General features: G+C 45.8%; 1 protein-coding gene across 1 annotated transcript in view; it reads left to right on the plus strand.

Annotated features, from left to right (window-relative positions):
• Window positions 1-23,467, plus strand: part of LOC112070863 (patatin-like phospholipase domain containing 6) — a 37,700-nt gene that overhangs the window by 6,744 nt on the left and 7,489 nt on the right. The window contains exons 4-30 of the mRNA XM_024138318.2: window positions 176-263; window positions 3,222-3,304; window positions 3,415-3,506; window positions 3,657-3,797; window positions 4,438-4,597; window positions 5,079-5,159; window positions 6,309-6,437; window positions 6,538-6,618; window positions 6,944-7,151; window positions 7,453-7,553; window positions 7,823-8,002; window positions 8,511-8,588; window positions 9,018-9,223; window positions 9,865-9,996; window positions 10,264-10,387; window positions 10,629-10,818; window positions 10,957-11,106; window positions 11,348-11,411; window positions 11,501-11,669; window positions 11,980-12,162; window positions 12,757-12,875; window positions 13,480-13,636; window positions 13,912-14,028; window positions 14,265-14,334; window positions 20,663-20,779; window positions 22,662-22,810; window positions 22,895-23,047. Of these exons, the coding sequence (XP_023994086.1) occupies window positions 176-263; window positions 3,222-3,304; window positions 3,415-3,506; window positions 3,657-3,797; window positions 4,438-4,597; window positions 5,079-5,159; window positions 6,309-6,437; window positions 6,538-6,618; window positions 6,944-7,151; window positions 7,453-7,553; window positions 7,823-8,002; window positions 8,511-8,588; window positions 9,018-9,223; window positions 9,865-9,996; window positions 10,264-10,387; window positions 10,629-10,818; window positions 10,957-11,106; window positions 11,348-11,411; window positions 11,501-11,669; window positions 11,980-12,162; window positions 12,757-12,875; window positions 13,480-13,636; window positions 13,912-14,028; window positions 14,265-14,334; window positions 20,663-20,779; window positions 22,662-22,810; window positions 22,895-23,047 (3,522 nt within the window). The remainder of the gene's footprint in view (window positions 1-175; window positions 264-3,221; window positions 3,305-3,414; window positions 3,507-3,656; window positions 3,798-4,437; window positions 4,598-5,078; window positions 5,160-6,308; window positions 6,438-6,537; window positions 6,619-6,943; window positions 7,152-7,452; window positions 7,554-7,822; window positions 8,003-8,510; window positions 8,589-9,017; window positions 9,224-9,864; window positions 9,997-10,263; window positions 10,388-10,628; window positions 10,819-10,956; window positions 11,107-11,347; window positions 11,412-11,500; window positions 11,670-11,979; window positions 12,163-12,756; window positions 12,876-13,479; window positions 13,637-13,911; window positions 14,029-14,264; window positions 14,335-20,662; window positions 20,780-22,661; window positions 22,811-22,894; window positions 23,048-23,467) is intronic.

Genomic DNA, 23,467 nt, shown 5'->3' on the forward strand with positions numbered 1-23,467 from the left:
AGTCGTTCTAATTATGCTTTAATCAGCGGCTGCACACCTCTCTCTCCCTCTGTCCGTCTCTCTCTACATCTCTCTCCCTCTGTCCGTCTCTCTCTACATCTCTCTCCCTCTGTCCGTCTCTCTCTACATCTCTCTCCCTCTGTCCGTCTCTCTCTACATCTCTCTCTCTCTCTAGATGATGGGGATGGTGATTGGTGCGGGCATCGCCATAATCCTCATCGCCATCCTCATCTTCTTCATGCTGCGGAGGATCCAGCTCAGAAGTACGTGTCACATTCTCTCTCCAATGTGTTTTCTCCGTTAATTATTAAATGAAATAAATGCTAGCTTCAGTTACTCTAGCGATTGCACTTCACTTACACCTAAGAACTTTGTAGCGCTGTCCCCGACCCCCAAAAAATTTGGCTGACCGAAAGTCGTCGATTGTGTCTTTTTCCATATACACTATATGGCCAAAGGTATGTGGACACCCCTTCAAATTAGTATATTCAGCTATTTCAGCCACACCCGTTGCTGACAGGTGTATAAAATCGAGCACACAGCCATGTACTGTCCATAGACAAACATTGGTAGTAGATTGTCCTGTACTGAAGAGCTCCGTGACTTTCAATGTGGCACTATCATAGGATTCCACCTTTCCAACAAGTCAGTTCATCAAATTTGTACTCTGCTAGAGCTGCCGCGGTCAACTGTAAGTGCTGTTATTGTAAGGCGGAAACGTCTAGGAGCAACAACAGCTCAGCCGCAAAGTGGTAGGCCACACAAGCTCACAGAACGGGACCGCCAAGTGTTGAAGAGCATAGCGCGTAAAAATCGTCTGTCCTCGGTTGCAACACTCACTACCGAGTTCCAAACTGCCTCTGGAAGCAACGTCAGCACAAGAACTGTTCGTCGGGAGCTTCGTGAAATGTGTTTCATGGCTGAGAAACGGCAGAAAAGCCTAAGATCACCATCCGCAATGCCAAGCCTCGGCTGGAGTGGTGTAAAGCTCGCCGCAATTGGACTCTGGAGCAGTGGAAACGCATTCTCTGGAGTGATGAATCATGCTCACCATCTGGCAGTCCGACTGACTAATCTGTTTGGTGGATGCCAGGTGTGGAAGAACTTGACTGGGCTGCACAGAGCCCTGACGTCAACCCCATCAAACACCTTTGGGATGAATTGGAACACCAACTGCGAGCCAGGCCTATTCGCCCAACATCAGTGCCCGACCTCACTAATTCTCTTCTGGCTGAATGGAAGCAAGACCCGGCAGCAATGTTCCAACATCTAGTGGAAAACCTTCCCAGAAGAGTGGAGGCTGTTATAGCAGCAAAGGTGGACCAATTCCATATTAATGCCCATGATTTTGGAATGAGATGTTCGACGAGCAGGTGTCCACATACTTTTAGTCATGTAGGGTGTGTCGTCTATACACTAGGTTTTAGTAAAATCAACTATGTGTACTGAGCTTGTCTGATGCTTTAAGCACACTGTTTGATTTAAATAATTAAGACATATGACTCTTGAGGAAGCCAGGGGTCAAGATAGGCTAAATCTTTTCCTGACCCTCCCGCTCACCTTCGCAGATTCTGCCGTTAAGCTCCTGAAGTTGCCGTTGATAGGCAACACCAGGGGTCGGCAACCTTTTCCATTTGGAGTACCAATTTATCTTAACATTTCTACCGATCTGCGTGGCAGTTATGATTTTCATATGCACTTTTTCGTGAAACAGTTTCATTTCATTTATAATAATCTTTGTATCTCAAAGTCATTGTCATGTGGTTAATCTAAATTATATCGAAATCTAAATGAAAATGATACAAATCTAAAAGTAACTATTGCCATTGCCAATTATGTACAAATTGCCTTCATAAAGCCAGCAAATAAAAACATTGCACCCTGCAGGTAGAAAATATCCAGATTAAAAAAAATATATAAGTATCCTATCAATTACGTTGGCAATGCATGGCCTGTCTGCAATGAACTTGAAACATTGCATCAACTGTGTCCTGCAGAAGCTCCTGCTAGCAAACATTGTATACAATATTCTGGGCCCTCAGTTTCCTGCTCCAGTGAGCTCGGGACAGACACAGCTGTAGGCTATTTGTGCAAGGGATAAGAAGTAATCCAGGTATTTTATGACATTTCCACTGGATCAGAGCATTAGATGTTTCCCTTTCATGCTGAGTGGTTATCGAAAGGGAGAGATCTGGAAATATTTTTCAAGTGCATTGACAAACTATTGTCATTCTCAATGGATTCAAAAAACAGACTTTGTTAACGTTCTGTTTGAGGTGAAGAAAGCATTTCTTTGAGAAGCTCTACAGCTTATTAGTGGCGGTGAGTTAAGACAATCAGAAATACTATCAGACATCCCCAAAATGGCACATTTTATAGGCCACCATTAGCGCGCAGGCCAGGTAGGCTAGGCCTACTTCTATATGCGTAGTCAGGTGCACGTCCTTACTCAATATTGACAGGAGTGTTCCAAACAAAAGACAATTAATAAATTGACAACTCGTAAATGGAACGAAATGAACCAAAGCTTTTTTTCTCACAAGTGTAGCATAGGCTGTGAGCACTGCAAACAACGTGTCCACTCTGACAATGAGAACGGTAAACGACTGTAGACCTAATAGTAATATTTTAACAGAAATTACCATAACCAAACAAACATTGTAGATTGGGAATTAACGGTAAATGTTGGTTACTACTGGTGATGTCTGTAATGTGGAATTGATAGACACTTAAAATCAAAGGGCAAAGAATTCACACAATTCATTTATGAAACAATGAATGTATACGAAATGGCGGGAAAGAGCGCATTCTGGAGAGAGACATGCATTTTAGCCACACCCCCTTTCATCTTGGACCGTGGCATCCCCGCGGCCTCCGCAATGGATTAGTCCACTGAGACGGGCGCCAATCAGACTGGTGTCTCGTGCGCCATGGAATTTTTAAAAATCCATTTGCAACTGCTCGACTAAAAAATCTTGGTCGACCAACAGCCTGTTGACCAAACAATCGTCCAGTCAACTAAATGTGGTCAGCCCAAGAACTGTATATATATTTTTTAAGTTCATTTCAGTTTTGCTAGTGAATAGATGGTTTTAGCTTACATTATAGCATTGTATAGCATCTTAAAATGTTCATACTGGTACTTTATCTTGCTCACATTGATTTACTGTTTGTGTTCGTGCTCTAGTATCTCCATATATGTATGTTTTAACTTCTCACAGACCTGCAAGCCCAGGAGGCCCCCAAGTATCGATTCCGCAAGAGGGACAAGGTCATGTTCTATGGGCGAAAGATCATGCGCAAGGTTAGTGGCTGTGGTGCGTTTTGGGGATTCTAGCAAAGTAAAATGGTACCCTTTTGTTCGACAATGCGTCTTTTTTGCCATAGTTGCCCTTTGACCTCTTGCTCTCACAGGTGTCCCAGTCCACCTCTTCCCTGGTGGGCACAGCCTCCTCCTCGCGCCCACGACTCAAAAAGAAGCAGAAAATGCTCAACATTGCCAAAAAGTGTGTGAACACGGTTAACCCGTCTATTCTACTGATATCCATGATGCTAACAAACTTAGTGACTACAGAGTAGAGAACAATAGTCTGTTATACATTTGTCCTCCCGCTTTCTCATCCTTCTCTCCATCCCTCCCCCTCTCCTCCCTCCAGGATTCTGCGTTTTAAGAAGGAGGTGCCCACCCTGGTAGCTAAGGAGCCTCCTCCCTCGGTGCTGGAGGCCGACCTTACAGAGTTTGACGTGGCCAACTCCCACCTGCCCTCCGAGGTGCTCTACATGCTCAAGAACGTCCGGTACGTAGGGACTTCTCCGAGTTTGTGTGTGTGTAGAGTGTACTCTGTGTGTGTTAAGATGTTGTGGAGTCCTTATCTATATGGAGGAGACGTGTGTGTGTTTGAAAGTATCAAAACCGCCATGTATCATGGGTAAATTGACTGACTGATCTACAAATAATATTGAGTAGTTATTTATGATGCAAGGTGATATGTACGTCAGCAAATGTGTGTCTGTAGTAATCTCTCCATCTCTACCCCCCCCCCCCTGTAGTGTGCTGGGCCACTTTGAGAAGCCTCTGTTCCTGGAGCTGTGTAAACACATGGTGTTCCTGCAGTTNCCAACTCCCACCTGCCCTCCGAGGTGCTCTACATGCTCAAGAACGTCCGGTACGTAGGGACTTCTCCGAGTTTGTGTGTGTGTAGAGTGTACTCTCTGTGTGTGTTAAGATGTTGTGGAGTCCTTATCTATATGGAGGAGACGTGTGTGTGTGTTCGAGTAAACCACCATGTATCAAACCACCATGTATCATGGGTAAATTGTGACTGACTGATCTTCAAATAATATTGAGTAGTTATTAATGATGCAAGGTGATACGTAGGTCAGTCAGTCACTTTTTTTGTGTGTAGTAATCTCTCCATCTCTATCCCCTCGCTGCAGTGTGCTGGGCCACTTTGAGAAGCCTCTGTTCCTGGAGCTGTGTAAACACATGGTGTTCCTGCAGTTCCAACAGGGAGAGTACGTCTTCAGACCGGGCCAGCCTGACAGCAGCATCTACGTGGTGCAGGACGGAAAACTAGAACTGTGCCTTACTGGAATGGTGAGAGAGAGTGTGTGTGTCTGTGTGTGTGTGTGTGTGTGTGTGTGTATGGGGGGGCAGACATTTAAGGCCAGACATTTACATTTTCTTGTTTTTTTTGCCTTCTGTGCAAATGAGCCTCCATCTATGCTAACGAGTAAATAGGAACTTATAAGGGGCTTACAGTTCTCTAACAATTAACTCTCTAGTAGGACATTAAATAATGATTAGCACCTATTCGTTTTTGACTCCGATTATCCCAATATGGAGGAAAAGGCTAAAATGGAATGATCTCGGAGTTCAGAATGTTATGACCACGATAAACTTGCATTTGGGCAAAGATTGGAATGACTTAACATGAACAGAATGTTTTCTCTTTAACTGTCAATTGTACTGTTTGCCTGTGTTTTTCTGTGCTTTTTTTTAACCCAAGAATATATGTGCCTTTTTGTCTATGTTAATTTGTTATGACATACTCTGTTTTACCCCTGTGTGTTTTTAGGATGGCAAGGACGGTGTGGTGAAGGAGGTGTACCCCGGAGACAGTGTCCACAGCCTCCTCAGCATCCTGGACGTCATCACCGTAAGACACGCCCACTTCCTGTCCCGCATTCCACACTCCCTAAATCACCATACACGTGTCGTTTCTTGTTTGAGTCACCCCTTTGTCTTTGTCTTTCACGTTTCAGTCAGAACTGAAATTAGTCAAGGAACAAGTCAGGGCAATCTAGTGTTGAATCATAGCCTCAGCTTTGGAGGCTAAGTTGAATCATATCAAAATCATGACGATTTCGCAATTTAATGTTATTGTGTGGCTTAAGTCAGCTTTTACTTTTGGTGGTATTTTTTTACTTCCAATATGTATACAATGTGCTATTAAACACATGACCCTTTAGAGTCAAGAGGAGTTGGTAGCTAGCATGTAACCCCTATATTTAGTCCTGGGAAAACTCACTGACACAAACATCCATGAGCCCTTGCTTTACGGCTGAGAAAAGGAAATGGAAAATGTCTCTAAATCAATGGTTTGTGCTGGTGGGTTCTGCTAGTTCCCTCTTCTTGGCTTGAGACTATAAACATTTTGTTAAGTAGTTCAGTTCTTTGTTAGTGCGTGGGTCACAGGGACATTTTAAAAAGGCTTCACCCAAGTCACTGCAGCAAAACGGCTGCTTTCAGTTTTCATTGACTGCTATATGGCCTCCCGAGTGGCGCAGCGGTCTAAGGCATTGCATCGCAGTGCTCGAGGTGTCACTACAGACCCGGGTTCGATCCCGGGTTGTATCACAACCAGCCGTGATCGGGAGTCCCATAGGGCGGTGCACAATTTGACCCAGCATCGTCCGGGTTAGGGGTGAGTTTGGCCCGGGTAGGCCGTCATTGTAAAATAAGAAATTGTTCTTAACTGACTTGCCTAGTTAAATAAATAGGGCAGTGCTGAAAGAGCCTTGTCATTGTGTTTGTTTCAGGTACACCTAGCTAGCATGTGAAACCACTCCCAACACAAACTTCCCCTCCCTTTACTGCTGAAAATAGGAACTTGTAAAATGTCTCAAGTCTCCAAAATGTCTCACTAATATTGAGTTAGTACAGTACATTCTAAGAGTTAGTACAGTATATTCTAAGAGTTAGTACAGTATATTCTAAGAGTTAGTACAGTATATTCTAAGTGTGTGTGTGTGTGTGTGTGTGTGTGTGTGTGTGTGTGAACCTTATCACTGTGCGTGTGTTTCAGGGACACCAGAAGCCGTACAGGACAGTGTCGGCGCGGGCGGCTGAGGTGTCCACCGTACTGCGTCTACCTGTCGAGGCCTTCCTCTCCATCTTCGAGAAGTACCCTGAGAGCCTGGTGCGGGTTGTCCAGGTAAGCTGTAGTGTGTGTGTGTGTGTTTGTCACTAGGTGTGGACGTGCGTTTTCTCTCAATGTTCATGGGACCTTTTCTTCCCTCTGTCTTCTAATGCAGATCATCATGGTTCGTCTCCAAAGAGTAACCGTTCTGGCGTTGCACAACTACCTAGGGCTCACCAACGAGCTCTTTAGCCACGTGAGTCAAGCTCCCCTTACACACACACACACACACATAGCGCCATGGTTCATAATACCACCCAGATCCTCAAACAACACACACCCACACATGGACATTCTGTTTGTTACTTCATCTACCAGGAATGCTACTTCATTAGCTGAAGCTACATCAGACATGCTGTTTTCATTACGATTGAGTCATTCAACGCTAACGCTACCGCTAATCACTTTTCAATGCTGACCTGGTAATTATAACGATGCTAATTCCACGCTAGCCTGCCTTCATTGACCCTAACCTCTTCTCTCTCTCTCCCCCCCATGCCCCTGTCCTCCCCTCCCTATAGGAGATGCAGCTCCTGCGCCTGCTGCCCCTGTCCCCCCACCCCGTGCCCCGCACCAGCCCCCAGCGCCACGGCAAGCGTTTCGGTAGCCTGACCGTGCCCGTGGAGGACCGCGAGGCCGCCGTGAAGGAYGCACCAGATYCTGGGAAGGATGGAGCCACAGTCCCACCAACCCTCAGCAGGACCATCTCCATGCCTGTAGACATCGCCGGTGAGTAACTCTTTCTGTCGGTCTCTCGATCCCTCTCTCTGTCCTCTTCCGTTCTTTTCTCTCTGTCTATATGGTAACATCGACATTCTTAGTATGTAACTTTAGCTCTGTGGCTTCAGTCCAGTTTTTACTGCATGTTAGTGACCTGACTTGACTCTTGACATTTGACATTAGTGTGCTTTAGTATGTTCCTAGTATGTAACTTGCCTCTGTTGCTTCTCAGACTGTTGACTGTGGCATTTACACGTGTTTGTGTTAACATGATTTCTGTGGTGTGTGTGTGTGTGGTGTCTACACACAGGCATGCAGAAGAATCTGCGGTCGGATTTCGACATGGCCTACGAGAGAGGACGGATCTCAGTTTCCGCTGAGGACGGCAACACGCCACCCACCTATACACGGGTCAGTATACACGCACGCATGCGCTCACACACAAGGTTGGATATTAGTGACATGTGTATAGAACATGTATTTACATTTGAAATAAAATCAAAACAGACATTTTGAGTAATTCAACAGTCATCCTAGTGCACTAAAATACACATTTGCACTTCAAAGTAGACCACTAACTCTTGTCTTTGTACGTCACAGATCTGCACTTCAAAGTAGACCAGGCACAGGGTACAGTAGTTGACATTCATGTCCCTCCATGTTTTCTGTTCYTWTCCCAGGACCAGCGGGAGAGGAGGGTGACCGTAGAYGAGGTGCCGTCGGGGGTGTACCTKTACCCYGAGGAGGAGGGGGGTCCGGACAACCAGTTCTCACCAGGACCAGGACCCGTCCCCGGTCGCCCCAGCCCTGCCCTGTTCGAGGAGGCCCTGAAGGAGCTCCTCAAACTCATGAGGATAGAGGTAAGTACTAACTACTACTTAGTAACCTTAGCAACCATCGACTGACCATGTACTATCTATGCAACCATGACTCTAGTAACTATGTAATCATGTGGTATTTATCTGACTATTGTGTTAAACTGTCACCAAGTTACTTTGTGTTTTGGGCTAATGTACCATGTCTAGACGAGACATTTTGAAACGCAAAGCCCAAAAGTGTTTTTATTGGACAAGTTCAAGTAGTACCTCCCCATTTCAAAACATGTCTCCTTACATCACCCAGCACTTTCTCCCTCTGACTCTTTATCTAAGCTTATTACAGTTCCATTTCACAATCTACTGTTATGGTTGGCACCGAGCATCTGAAATGTACGATATCGAAAGTTCTGTCTCCTTCCGTAACCCTCTTGATTTGCAGCCCAGGAATCCAGATGTTGTTTCACCACCAAGAGCGTTTCCTCATTCCCTCCCTCAAACGCTGTCTCACTCTTTCTTTCTCTCGTTCTGTTCTTTTTCCTTCTTCTGCCAGGATCCCGCTCTGCTGAATGGGAGAGTGACTCTGCACCATGCCAAGGCAGGAACCGTGCTGGCTAGACAAGGAGACCAGGTACTTTTACTGAGGCTTGGAGAGAGGGAAGATGTCTTCCCTCTGTCCTCTCCTCTGTTTTAATGCAGGTTGACATTTATTGTCATGAATCTTGCCATGGAGGCAGGACTGAGCTATTTCCGCTAGATGGGCCAGCTGCAAAGTCAAAATTGTTCTTCACGACAATACATACCAACCTGACTGTTTAATCACCCAATTCTATGAGGGAGAAGTCTCCAAAACATAGGAATCTGCAATATCAAAAACCGATCATCCCTTAATGTTTTCATTGACATCTTTCCCCTTCCAAATCCCTCTTTCCCATACACTTTATTCTCCCCTCCCCAGCTCCTTCCCCCTTCCTCTACTCTCCTCCCCTCTCTTCAACCCCTCGAAATACACCAAAACATGAGATGTGAAATCTGAACGCCCTCTGTCTTCTCCTCTCAGGATGTGAGTCTCCACTTCGTCCTGTCCGGCTGTCTCCACGTGTACCAGCGGATGATCGACAAGCAAGATGCGGTGTGTCTGTTTGTCACCCAGCCGGGTGAGATGGTGGGCCAGCTGGCCGTGTTGACTGGAGAACCCCTCATCTTCACCATCAAGGCCAACAGAGACTGCACCTTCCTCAAGATCTCCAAGTCTGACTTCTACGAGTGGGTGTCTAGTAGAGACCAGACTAGAGAGAGACTAAAGCAGGGGGGTAGGCAAGCCTGGTCCTGGAGCGCCGCAGGCACTTCCTGTTTTTGATTTAACTGACCTGGAAGACCAGCTGTGTTGAATTTAGGCAATCACTGAACTGATCAATTAGCTCAGTTGGTCAGGTGTGGTGCCTAGTTAGAACAACATCCTGCTGTACCCGTGGCACTCCAGGAACAGGGTTGCCTACCCCTGGGCTAAACCCTTCTGTGTGAAAGGGGTATCGTTCAGTCTGGACATTAAGCTGGAACATTTTAGTTTAAGCCTAACTAGGGTTTAGAATTAAAGGTATGCAGTTTGTTGAATGATTACATGAAATATACCAGTAGTATCTGACTGAATATTAAACCATCTGTTACAAGTAGGTTGGCTTCAGTTCCAAACATGCATTTCTCATTCTATGTCACAACTGTCTTACTGCTGGTTATTACTATCTATCTGGTCGTGGTAGAAAGGACGGAAGTGGCTCGCACTTCCCCCTAACCCTGGTTTTATTTATCAGTTGCTGTGATATTTAAGCGTAGTGACTGCCTCCCCTAAGATACTGCCTGTGTGTTTTTCCTGATCTTTTGTGCTCTGTGCTGCCCCCTGTCTTTAGGATCATGAGAGAACAGCCCAGTGTGGTTCTGAGTGCAGCCCACACCGTAGCCATCCGCATGTCCCCCTTCGTCAGACAGATGGACTTCGCCATAGACTGGATGGCTGTGGAGGCCGGCAGAGCCCTCTATAGGTATCTGGACAAATCTTCTCTCATGACAGTATTTTTAATTTGACCAGAAAATCTGTATTAGTGTGTTTGTTCTTATTACAAGCAGGCACATTTTTCTGACTGACAATATCACCTATCTGAAGGTATTTTTCTTTGACACGTTTCAAACTCTAGCCTTGCACAGACACGCTCAAATGTACACTGTCCTGAAACCAAACAACAATTTTTATTTTATTTTATTTTTTAACCGAAGTGACTGTTCTCCACCTCCTCTCGTCCTATCTCCAGGCAGGATGACCAGTCGGACTGCACCTACATAGTTCTGAACGGACGTCTACGTTCTGTTATACGTAAAGCTAACGGGAAGAAGGAGCTGGTAGGAGAGTACGGTCGAGGAGACCTCATAGGAGTGGTGAGACTTTGACCTATTTCTACAGCTGTCATCGTTCTGGTCGTTCTGTAAAGGCAGAATATGTCGTTGCTATATTAGTTTATAAAGCTAATATTCAGAATAAAGTCAACCTATTTTATTTATATTAGACCTGTGTGTGTATAGTGTATGTTTGGGTTGTATTAGATCATTGGGGACACTATACCTTTTTAAATCCCATGATTTTGGAGCTCTTACTATCATCTCCTCCTGTTTTCCCCAGGTTGAGGCTCTGACCCGACAGCCCAGAGCCACTACGGTCCACGCGGTCAGAGACACAGAGCTGGTCAAGCTACCAGAGGGAACGCTCAACAACATCAAGAGGAGGTACCCACAGGTGGTCACCAGGTTGATCCACCTGCTGGGACAGAAGATCCTGGGGAACCTGCAACAGGCCCGCGGACCATTCTCAGGTGAGAGTGTGTGTGTGTGTGTGAGACACACCCACAAGTACACAGGCATGTACAGTATGCATACACACACTTGCCCTCTTTGTCCTCTAGATAAAGCCATGTATTACACTCTCTCTCTCTCACCCCGTACTTCTCCAGGTTCTGCCCTCGGCCTGTCCAGCGTAGCGTCCAGCCCTGACGTCACAAACCCGGCCAGTAACTTGTCCACTGTGGCCGTACTGCCCATCTGTGACGAGGTGCCAATCAACGCCTTCAACCTGGAGCTCAGCCACGCCCTCAGCGCCATAGGTGCACACCTCTAGAGACTAGCATAGCAACTGTCAATCAAACCTGACTATGACTTGAACGTCTTGTAATCAATATTGACTAATATGAAACATCTGCCTAATGTGACTAGATTCTGTGGACAATAAAGTTGTTCTGTTCTTAACTAAATTGTCACATTGAGTGACCGTGATATCCAATTTTATATACATCAATTGTTCTCTCTGAAATATTAAATGTATTTCTATTTGTCCTTGATGTGTAGGACCTACCCTGCTGCTGACCAGTGACATCATCAGAGAGCGACTGGGGGCCTCCGCTCTGGATAAGTCCGTTTTTATCCTCTCTTCTTCCTCTCTCCCTCTGCAGTATCCATACCAGTTGGCTGTTCTTAACTCTCGTTCTCCCCTCGTAACAGTATCCATGAGTACCGTCTGTCTGGCTGGCTGGCCCAGCAGGAGGACATCAACAGGATAGTCCTGTACCAGACAGATAGCAGTATGACCCCCTGGACCCAGCGCTGCATCAGACAGGCTGACTGCATCCTCATTGTGGGCCTGGGGGAACAGGAACCTGCACTGGGACAGGTAGGAAGGACGGGCGAAGGGGTGAAGAGCTGGAGGTTGATTTGGGTGGGGCTCAATTGGAGGATGGGTTGCTAGTGTTTGGAGGATTGGTTGACTTTTGAAGCTACTCTACTTACAAGCTACCTAGTTACATTTATTTGTTCAATTTAAAACTTTAGCTGTGAAATTATACATTAACCTCATATTTAAGCTTATTTGTAGAGATTATTTTTAAAAAGCAGTCTAGTTTTGACTATATCTCCTCCTCAGTACTGTATCTAACCATGCCTCTCTCTCTCACTCTCACTCTCACTCTCTCACTCTCCTCTAGTTAGAGCAGATGTTGGAGAACACCGCGGTGAGGGCCCTGAAACAGCTGGTGCTGCTCCATAAAGAGGACGGGTCGGGGCCCTCCAGGACCGTAGAGTGGCTCAACATGAGGAGCTGGTGCTCTGGACACCTCCACCTCCGCTGCCCCCGTCGGGTCTTCTCACGACGCAGCCCCTCAAAACTGGTGCGACTCCCTGGGGAGATGTCATGATTTCTTTGTTTCTTTTTTAACTTTCTCTCTTCCTAACTTTTTCGTTTGTTTTGTCTTTTCTTTCATTCGTTTATTCATTCATTACACACCGACCTTTGCCCACATCTGATTGTGTTCCTCTATTAAATGGAGGATGAGGACAGTTGTAAAGAGAGCTCTGACGATGTGGTAAGAGAGGAGGCTAGTCTGTTTTATATATACTTTAATAGCCTGCTGAGCATGTCCTCTTCATCCAATCAAAACATGTTTTAGTTTTATCTTGCACGGCGTGACGGCTCAAAATGAAGCACTTTGCTGTTCTACAAGTAACATGAGTTTTGGTTTTCAAGAGAAATAACATAGTGCTTTAGCTACAAAGGCTTTGGGAAACCCAGCCCATGTCGTTTTGGGGAAATGATCCATTGACAAGCTTACCAACCAATTACAGCGCTTCGGTGGATAGCAACTGTCGCTAACCAGGCCCAAGTCTGAATGATTGAACAAGCTCTCGTTTCAAGCGCATGGAAGCCTATAAATGGCTCTGATTATCATCTGAATTTGACTTTGTGTGTGTGTGTGTTTGTGCAGAGGGAGGTGTATGAGAAGGTGTTTGAGAAGACAGCGGACAGACACAGTGATTTCTCTCGGCTGGCCCGGGTACTGACTGGGAACAGCATCGCTGTGGTGCTAGGAGGAGGAGGAGCCAGGTCAGTGGACTTAGTTTTTATAGGAACACCTCTCTTTTGTGCTAGACTCTCTTTTGTGCTAGACTCTCTTTAGTGCTAGACTCTCTTTAGTGCTAGACTCTCTTTAGTGCTAGACTCTCTTTAGTGCTAGGACTCTCTTTAGTGCTAGACTCTCTTTAGTGCTAGACTCTCTTTAGTGCTAGACTCTCTTTAGTGCTAGACTCTCTTTAGTGCTAGACTCTCTTTTGTGCCAGACTCTCTTTAGTGCTAGACTCTCTTTAGTGCTAGACTCTCTTTAGTGCTAGACTCTCTTTTGTAGATGATCAAGTAGTACATTCTTTACTCCACACTATCTACATCATCAAATGCATGTTTTCAATTACAGTCATGGGACCACAGCTCTTTGCGTGAGAAGTCCTGTCTTCTGTTATTTTATAATCAAGATTTCTTGTAACCTTAATGTCCTTCAGTGTATCTGTAGTATCGAATTAGTCTTGTTCTTTCAGATCTTTTCAAATTAATGAAAGGAGTGGAAGAAATGCAGGCAAAGTTAGTCTCTCTAGTCCTCAAACAGACAGTGAATTTCCTCCTCTCTGATTGGTTGTTATCTCTGTCACTCTCGCAGAGGCTGCTCCCACGTGGGAGTGATCAAGGCCATGGAGGAGGCAGGGATTCCCATCGACATCGTGGGCGGGACGTCCATCGGGTCGTTCATCGGGGCGCTGTACGCCGAGGAGAGGAGTGCGGTGCGCACCAAGCAGAGAGCCCGCGAGTGGTCCAAGGTCTGATCCTCCCACCGCTATACCATCTTATACTTCTCTTGTTCCTGTATCTGACCATTTGACACATGCCTTTGTCAGGTGACATGTAGCGTATTAGAGGGGATCAGTTTGAGCATGGCGAGACACAGAATCACTCGTCTTGATCACATAATGAGTGGTCATGTGGGACGCAAGGTGATTTGTGGATCAGTGATTCTGTGCGGTCCGACTGATCTCAGACACGCTCAATATTAAAACCTTTTGTCTCTCCCTCCTTCCCTCCTTCCTCCCTACAGGCGATGAACTCCGTATTCAAAACCATCCTTGACCTGACCTATCCCATCACCTCAATGTTCACCGGCGCCGCCTTCAACACCAGCATCTCCAAAGTGTTCCAGGAAAAGCAGGCTGAGGTGAGAGGTCACACTGTCTGTCAGTGCTACTAGAGATGTCTGTCTGTCTGAAGGAAACTGGGCCACGTTCAGTAGGCAAACCTTGTGAACAGTTGCAGATAGAAATGTCTTGAGTAGAGCTGCCGTTGATACCTGCTCCACATTTTAGAGAGGCATATTTGTTCTACGTGGTATATATCCTTCTGAACGTTCCTTATTCCAATTCATATCTAATGTATGATCTATGTAACCGTCAGGACCTGTGGTTGCCCTACTTCAACGTGACTACTGACATCACGGCATCCGCCATGCGTGTGCACCAAGACGGTGAGTGACAGGCAGCTAACCGCTGGCCTCTCCCCCTCTGCTTTATCGCTGTTTATAAATGGACGACTAAGGGCCTCCCGGGTGGCGCAGTGGTCTAGGGCACTGCATCGCAGCGCTAGCTGTGCCACCAGAGTCTCTGGGTTCGCGCCCAGGCTCTGTCGCAGCCGCCCGCGACCGGGAGGTCCGTGGGGCGACGCACAATTGGCCTAGCGTCGTCCGGGTTAGGGAGGGTTTGGCCGGTAGGGATATCCTTGTCTCATSGCGCTCCAGCGACTCCTGTGGCGGGCCGGGCGCAGTGCGCGCCAACTAAGGGGGCCAGGTGCACGGTGTTTCCTCCGACACATTGGTGCGGCTGGCTTCCGGGTTGGAGGCGCGCTGTGTTAAAGAAGCAGTGCGGCTTGGTTGGGTTGTGCTTCGGAGGACGCATGGCTTTCGACCTTCGTCTCTCCCGAGCCCGTACGGGAGTTGTAGCGATGAGACAAGATAGTAATTACTAGCGATTGGATACCACGAAAATTGGGGAGAAAAGGGGGTAAAAAAATAAAATAATAATAAAAATAAATGGACGACTAGATTTTGAAGTTGTCTTGAACGCACTAAAGAAGTAATTGTCCTAGTTCTGGATATAGCTGTTAGGATAACTCTCATGCAGTCAGACAAACACACACACACACAAGTTAGATATGTATTTTATTTAGATATATACTCCATATGTAACCCTATTTAACTCAATCCACTCACGCTGGTAGGGCCCAATATGACCGAGAACTACCGTGGGATCGACATGATCATTCATTCCTAATGTCATTCGGCGTTTGACGATAACAGCTGGCTAATTTGGAGTATGGGTTATGAGATTAAAATCCTAACCCTTAATTGTACATTTAATATTACGTATACATTTGAGTCATTTAGCAGACACTCTCATCCAGAGCGACTTACAGTTAGTGCCTTCATCTCAAGATCGCTCGGTGTTGTTATAATTAGGAGTTTTAGATAAATTGGTTAGATTCTGCATGCCTTTCAGCTGTATAATACTAATAGGGGAGTCATACAATTGGTACACTGAAAATCCTATTTTCCCTGCTTGTTTATGTTCATCCATTGACTGACACTTAATATATGGATTGTTTATGTATGGGATGACTGACTGAGTGAGAAATGCACTACCACTAACTGTAGCTAGAATAGTCCTAGAGGCTGGGAGTATGACCCCTGCTGACCTCGTGGGGTCAAAGGCCACAACCTTTGGCTTGTGGAAGGAAGCCTACCCCCAAATCCAGTCTTAGTACATGTTGCATGCATTTGTTATCACCGGTAATGTGCACTAGTTTGTAAGAGCAAAGGCATTTATAAAAAGTAATGTATATTATTACACGTTATTTATGTATTGATTTCTGGCCACATAGGCAAATGAAACAAATGAATCCTCCTGGATTTGGGGTGTCAAGGTTGTGGGGTCCTCCAGTTATATCTACAATGCTTGTCTGCACTTGGCATGTTTACTAACAGCGAGAGCAAAGCTTTACGATGCTATCTCTATTTATCTATGTCCTTCCTCCTCCCTAGTGTGATGTCACTTCCTGTTGACGCAGCCTAGTACACTCCCACTACTCATCTCTATTGCTCTCTTTCTCAGGTTATTCCTCCTACCTTTCTGACATCTGTTTTTATGTTTAAAACATGTCTTTAAAACAACACCAAACAAACCATGCCACAGTGACTTCCCTAATGTTCATTTGCTTATATGGGGACACTTTCACCATCTGCTGTATAGGCTTACTATTAGCCTGGTCCCAGATCTGTTTTGCCATCTTGCCAACTCCTATGGTCATTGTTGGGTAGATGGCACAAACAGATCTGGGACCAGGCTAGTGTACTATAGGCATAGTGTAGTGTGCTAGTCGCTGATCCTTCCACCCCTGTCCGTGTCAACAAGTAGGATCCAGAACACTCTTCCCTTGCTTTACCCCTCTGCACCCTAACGCCTCTCCCTCCATCCCTCCCTCGCTTCCAGTAGTTTCTCCCAATGTGCTTTTCTTTCATACGGCTACATTTCCATTACTGGAGGCTTATACGCAGAAATAGTGTGTTGCCCCTAGATGCTGATCTTGGGTCAGTTATAGATTTTCCAATAATGGTTAAGTTTAGTACTTGGGGGAGGGGAAGCTGATCCTAGATCTGTACCTAGAGAACTTCACCCGTAGCCTACACCACACATGGCCAGAGCGCACTGTCTACAGCTCTGAGTAAGTGGGCAGTTTTAACACCAACCTCAGGGTTTTTCAACAGGAAGTTGCACCGTTGGCGCATTTGTAACGCAAGGACTTTACGAGTTGGTGGTGGCACTATTTGGTTTATGCAACACCCCATGTTCCCATAAGCCAACCAATGAATGTTAGTCTCTTCGACATGGTGTGAATTTATAGCATCATTTAGTCTTTATTTTTTATGTTACGCTAGACCTGTAGCTTAATTTCAAGATGGCGGCTCTTAGAGTATGGTCATAGCCATCAAGTTTATAGCTCCTGCGTCGTGTGCGCTAGCTAACTCTCCCTGGCTTGAAGATGGGTCTTTCTCCATCTTCCTTTTTGATCTTTTTCTAACTCTTACTTCTCTCTTTCACTGGTCTCCTCCCTCTCTTACTCTCTCCCTCGATCCCTTTCTCCGAGAATGTTGGTGCATTTTGTAGTAATCTTGTTTGTTGTTGGCTGCTATCTATCTAACCAAGCTAATAATAATTCTTACACTCTAAACAAAACACCGAACAGGACGACTGTGGCTGTTGATAAGTGGCTGATAGCCTGGGAAAGAGTAGAAATACACTATGTACAAAACATTAGGAACACCTCCCTAATGTTGCGTTGCACCCCTTTTTGCCTTTAGAACAGCCTCAATCCGTCGGTCATGGACTCTACAAGGTGTTAAAAGCGTTTCACAGGGACGCTGGCCCATGTTGACTCCAATGCTTCCCACAGTTGTGTCAAGTTGGCTGAATGTCTTTTTGAGTGGTGAACAATTCTTGATACACACGGGGAAACTGTCGAGCGTGAAACCCAGCAGCGTTGCAGTTCTTGACACAAACCGGTGTGCCTGGCACCTACTACCATACCCCGTTCAAAGGCTCTTACATTGTTGTTGTCTTGCCCATTCACACTCTCAATGGCACACATACACAATCCATGTCTCAACTGTCTCAAGGCTTGAAATTCCTTCTTTAACCCGTCTCCTCCCCTTCATCTACACTGATTTTTGAAGTGGATTTAACAAGTGACATCAATAAGGGATCATAGCTGTCACCTGGTCAGTCTATGTCATGGAAAGAGCAGGTTTTCTTAATGTCTTGTGCACTCAGTATATGTAGGTCTCCATTTTCCAATGAGGTTTCTGAACTAATCCATGGTTCCTTTGAGGGGTTTAGGAGAGTAAATGGATAACACCATTTAGCTATTAGTTTGAAATTCACTGTAATATTAATGCTGTGATGCTATTTAGTTATTTTTCTATCTGTATTTAAAAAATGAACTACAGTCCTGTCTGTGCAATCTGTTAGTTCTAGAACTGGCCTCTGGTTTTTTTTTGTTCTAGAAACGTTGCTTTATGTTACCTGGCCATGTTCACTGAGAGTTTTATATTGTATACGTCAGATACAATTTCAGGTCGTTTACGGTTTTAGATTGTATACGTCGAGAGCTCTGGACATGTTTTGCCCCTTTTGTCTCCTGCTCTTTTCTGTCCCTCTCTCTCTCTCTCTCTCTCTCTCGGTATATATATATGGATATCTCTAGCTCTGTCTTGCTCCTAGGTTTTACAAAATTACAGAAACTTTTCTCAGGTTTTTCAGAAATCCCGGTTGGAGGATTCCCAGAATCAACTGGAAATTCTTCAACTGGAATTTCCCCAACAAATACGGGAACTTTGGGAACGTTTCTGACAATTTGGAACCTTACTCTCTCCTTCACTCCTTGTCTCTCTTTCTGTCTCTCTTTCTGTCTCTCTGGCTCTGCCTCTCTCTCTCTGTCCATGTTTGATGTCCCCTCTCCATCTTCCATTCTGACAGGCTCGCTGTGGCGCTATGTTAGAGCGAGTGCCTCCTACACCCCCTATTTACCTCCCCTCTGCGACCCCAAGGATGGCCACCTGCTTGTGGATGGTTGCTATGTTAACAATGTCCCAGGTCAGAGTTCAAACCCCGACCCTGTCTCACCCCTCAACCCCAAAAGGAGTTGTAGAAGTTGCTCCTGACCACTGATACAGGGTCATATTATTTTCACTCACCTGATGGTTAATGTTAGGATTGGGGTTATGTCATCTGATCCCAGATCTGGGGTTAGGGGCAACTTCTACCTTAAGCTCCTTGAAACGACCGACAATCAACCACTCCCTCCCCCTCCCTCTTTCCCACATTCCGTCTCACCTTAACCCCACCTGACCAGTCGGACATTGGGAACCCATGGTTTGGAAGGAAAGTTAGGCTAATACAGTGTATATTTCGGTATGTGAGTGGAGGGGATGCAATGTTTCTCTCCCCTACACCCAGAACCACCCATTCTTAACACCAATACTTCTCTATTCAATTTGGCTTCAATAGTTCACACTCATACACAAGTCAGTTCTGAATTGGCTTTGTCCCTCCCCCCCCCAGTGTCAGTAAGCCCCTCCCCATGCCTCTGGATTAACAGTGAGGCTTTGCTCATGCAGGTACATATCCATGGGTCAGACAGAGAGGTGCATGATGGTCCTGCTTTTGGTGCCCCGCCCCCTCCCTGTTTTTGGTTCTCCATGCTCCTCCACTTCATCTCCCAAGTTCTCCTGCACTTGGCTGGTATACTACACACCAAGTGTACACTCACTTGCCTGATTTTTCCTGAGCATGGCACACAGGCTTTTCCCTAAGGCCTTTCCACGCAGCTTACTGCTTGTCGTTTTCCACTTTCTAAAGCTTGGGTCTCAGTCACTCGTTTGTCAGTGTAGGTCCATAGGTTATAGCTTTTTGCGTATCGACCTAGCTATAGGAACACAACATGTAGCGTTCTCTTCAGGGTTTGAAGCTGATCCTATGGTGTCGGGAAATAAAGGTTTTGTGTTGAGGTCAGAGAAGATCACCATATAGGCTATTTCATGTTTGTTTTTTAATTGTGGTCGTTTTTTCTCTGTCCATTTGTCTGTCTGTTCGTCCATCGCTTGATCCCATGTCGTCATACCGAGCAGTGCTTATGAATGGCTTCTGTCAACCATTTGCACCCCCCCCCAGCAGCTACACCTCCCCCTGTCCATGTATGTGCATGTGTCCGTGTACTGTACGCATCTATATATTTACTCTTTACATATATATTGATGACAGTGTTGCTGATGCTACCTGTTTCCCTTTAGCTTTTTCTAGCGAGATGCCAAAAGTGTTCTGGATCCTACCAATGCCCATAGATGAACATACAGTTCCATCACTCTTGTCAGTGAAAGGCTTGATTGAAGCCTCAAATGAAAAGTGGGGTGAAAATGGTGTTAGTACTTCTAAGTCCAGAACAGTTCAATGATTCCACACTGAAATTCTTCAGTCCCGTATGCCCCCTTTAAACTCCACACACAGCAGCATCCTTCTCTTCCTCTGGTGCTCCTTCTCCTTCCAATCCATGCAGCGCCCAGCCTCCCCCTGCCCTCTGCTGGTCCGGAGTGGTATTACAGGGCCACAGCTCTGGGCAGGGCTGGCTGGTTGCCCCTAACATGTTCACTGGTGTCTGAGAGATCTCCAAATGCTGTGACCAGACTACCAACCCCCTGTGCTCCTTGTGTCTAGTTGGGGAGTCAGGGAACTGAAGGCGAGGTTTTAAAGGTTCCTCATACCTGTGTGTTTTTGGTGATTTTTGTTTTGTATGTTTTCACCAAGTGCTGTAAAACAGACCCTACTTTTTGTAAATGGTTATAAAAGCAAAAGCTTCACTTTGGCTCAATTAACCTTTCACACGGGTTAACTCACAAGGAGCATAAGGTTGTGGTTGGGGACAGAGTCTGGAGATCGAACCAACCCTTGATACTCTGTGGCTGCACCCTTACCCCTGTACCCTGTGCCTAGACCTGACACACACACTCAGGTCTCTGTGCATGGTAAGGTGGTTCAGGGGATGCAGAAGCAATTTGAGAGGTTGGGCAGCACCACATTCACATCCCGTGGCTAACCCCTTGGTGGTTATCCACCTCTGGGTTAACCAATTGGGAGTGCACCCTTTGGTTTGGGGCTGTGGTCTGCTGCCAAAACGCATGACTAACCTGAGAAGTTACGCCAACGTTATTGAGATGTTATCCCCTCCCTCCCCCTGGGTGTGGCTCACAGGGTCACTGTGGCGCTATGTGAGGGCGAGCATGACCCTCTCAGGGTACCTGCCGCCCCTCTGCGACCCCAAAGATGGCAACTTGCTTATGGACGGGGGCTACATCAACAACCTGCCAGGCAAGTAGATGRGGAGGAGAACAGGAAAGAGGGAGGAGGGAGGGGGTAGTAGGACATTTTCAGAGTTATTTTAGTTGGGGGGGTTGAGAGATCGTCCATGGGTAAGTAGGGGCTGTCATTGACGATGGTGGAGTTGACAGTTTGACAGAATTCAGTTGCATTTTCTACCATCTGAGCAGTGGGAAGGAGCGGTCAAATCATTTCCATTGTCAAAATGTTCAAATTTTATTTATATTTTCTTCAAAATATAACCATAGAGGCAATTGACTGAGAGGGAAAACAAATATGTAAATGAACCCCGTAGTGTATTTGAAATTGGTCTGTAACATGCTTTCAGCTCAGAATCAATCTTTCCTATCAGATGGGATAAAATACAACACAGAGCGTCAAGTGTGTTAGTGATGGTGGACACTGGCGGTACAAAGTATCCCATTGTCCAGTATTCACAAGCTTTTTAAATCTGCACAAAATCAACAGTTTCAGAATGCTATGTGTCTGTCAGTAAGGCTTCCTGGTGTCTTACTGGCTGAGAACATCTAAAGGTGCGGGACATACCGTGTTCCTCAGATTATTGGGGTGTTGATAGAGTTGTGATTTAGGCAACTTTAAAACGATATACAGTTAGCTTTCTCAATTCCATAAAACCAAACAATAGCCCATGCTTCTAAATCAGTGACCTATAAGACACCAGTCGGCTCTGACAGTACATTCCCTTCCAGTATGAAGACGACGCGCAGTATCAGCCCCTCAACAGACTGGTATTCATTAGGCTGTTACCAACTTGGGAGTAATTCCAAATGGATGTATGGATTGCCTGTTGCATTCCAACTGGAAAAAAGACAACTTGAAAAAAAAAAATTCTGCATACTACTCAAATGTCTATCTCTTCTACTATGCTACTCTGATCTCCTCTGGAAGTTGTCATTGTAGCGTGCAGAAAAAAAATATGACTCACAAAACCATGTTTCACAAACCTGATGAAGTTGAACATCATCCTTCTCTATTTTGGGTGATTTAGGTTCATTTTAGATGTGAAATCTCCTTGCGGTTTGTGCAACGTGGTCGGGTGGCTTCGGGGTTTACAATACGTGTGATTATTTGATGTTTTGGGTGGACACACCCACAGAGTTGGACCCAGTGTCTATCGGCCTAAAGCAATGACTAGTCTCACATTCTAATAGGCAGAGGAGGCGCAATGCCATAGCAACCATCTAGTGTTCACAATGGATTCGCTAATGATATAAATTTAAGCTCTTCAAAATTAGGCTTGGTTCATTTTTACATTTGTCATTTATCAGACACAACTTACAGGAGAAATTAGGTGCCTTGCTCAAGGGCACATCGACTGACTTTTCTCTGGTTTCGGGGATTCGAACCAGCGACCTTTGTGTTACTGGACCAACACTCTAAACCGCTAGGCTAAACACATTGGGTCAACACTGTGGAGTGGACTGGTGAGACCTGCACCCTTCACAGGGTACTTGGTCTCAAACCCTCTCTGGGACTCGCACCATGAACACACACACCAAGGCTGCATTATCAACAATGCAGGAGCGAACAAAACGTGGGGATAAGAATTCACCCAAACATTGGGACCATCAAAACATTTTCAGGTGTAGTAGGGCGATATGAGTAGATGCACTGTATAAAACTGGAAATTAAATGGAAGTTTTGATGTGATAATCCAGCCAATTGGGATGTCTGTTTCTGGTGGAGTGAATTTGGATATGGTAATAAAGTATATGAAGGACAACGTTCCTATTAGGAAATAACCCCAGACTGGGTTTTCCTTATCGTCCCTGCTGCCGGCTCGTGTACGTCCGTGTTTGTGTGTCGTTACGTGTGTGTGTGTGTGTGTGTGTCACAACGTGACGTCCCACAGCGGACATCGCGAGGAACATGGGCGCCAAGACTGTCATCGCCATCGACGTAGGTAGCCAGGACGAGACGGACCTCTGTAACTATGGCGACAGTCTGTCGGGCTGGTGGTTGCTGTGGAAACGGATCAACCCCTGGGCAGAGAAAGTGAAGGTATGATGATCAACGCAGATGACCCCACACACCGACACGCGCACACGCACACATTCTCACACCCTATCGTCTATACCCACCCAGGTTCCAGACATGGCAGAGATCCAGTCCAGGCTGGCCTATGTGTCGTGTGTACGTCAGCTGGAAGTGGTTAAGAAGAGTGCCTACTGCGAGTATATCAGACCACCCATCGACCGCTTCAAGACAATGGACTTCGGCAAGTTTGAYGAGATCTACGTGAGTTCCACAATTCCTTCTCAACACCTGTCTCGTCTCCTTATGCAGGCTCTGGGATATGTTCAAAATGTATTTACATTCATGACCACTTTTTTTATGTGGTTGTTAGAGAAAATAAAATGTTAGATAACAGCTAACATTAAGTTTGGTAAAATACAGTCTCCTGTTCATAGCTAACAAATCRCACGGTAAAAKACCATATTTGTAGCTAGGTCTCCACCAGACTCTATTGCTACAGTAGCTTGTTACTGTACCACATGGTCTGTTACCCCAGGCTAACCTGTCCTCTCTGTCAGGATGTGGGCTACCAGCACGGCAAGCTGCTCTTCACCGGCTGGGCCCGTGGTGACAAATCACATCTTCGAAGCTTGGTCTCCCACCAGACTCTATTGCTACGGTAGCTTGTTACTGTAAAACATG

Source organism: Salvelinus sp. IW2-2015, unplaced genomic scaffold, assembly GCF_002910315.2.
Source record: "Salvelinus sp. IW2-2015 unplaced genomic scaffold, ASM291031v2 Un_scaffold1441, whole genome shotgun sequence".
NCBI lineage: Eukaryota > Metazoa > Chordata > Actinopteri > Salmoniformes > Salmonidae > Salvelinus > Salvelinus sp. IW2-2015.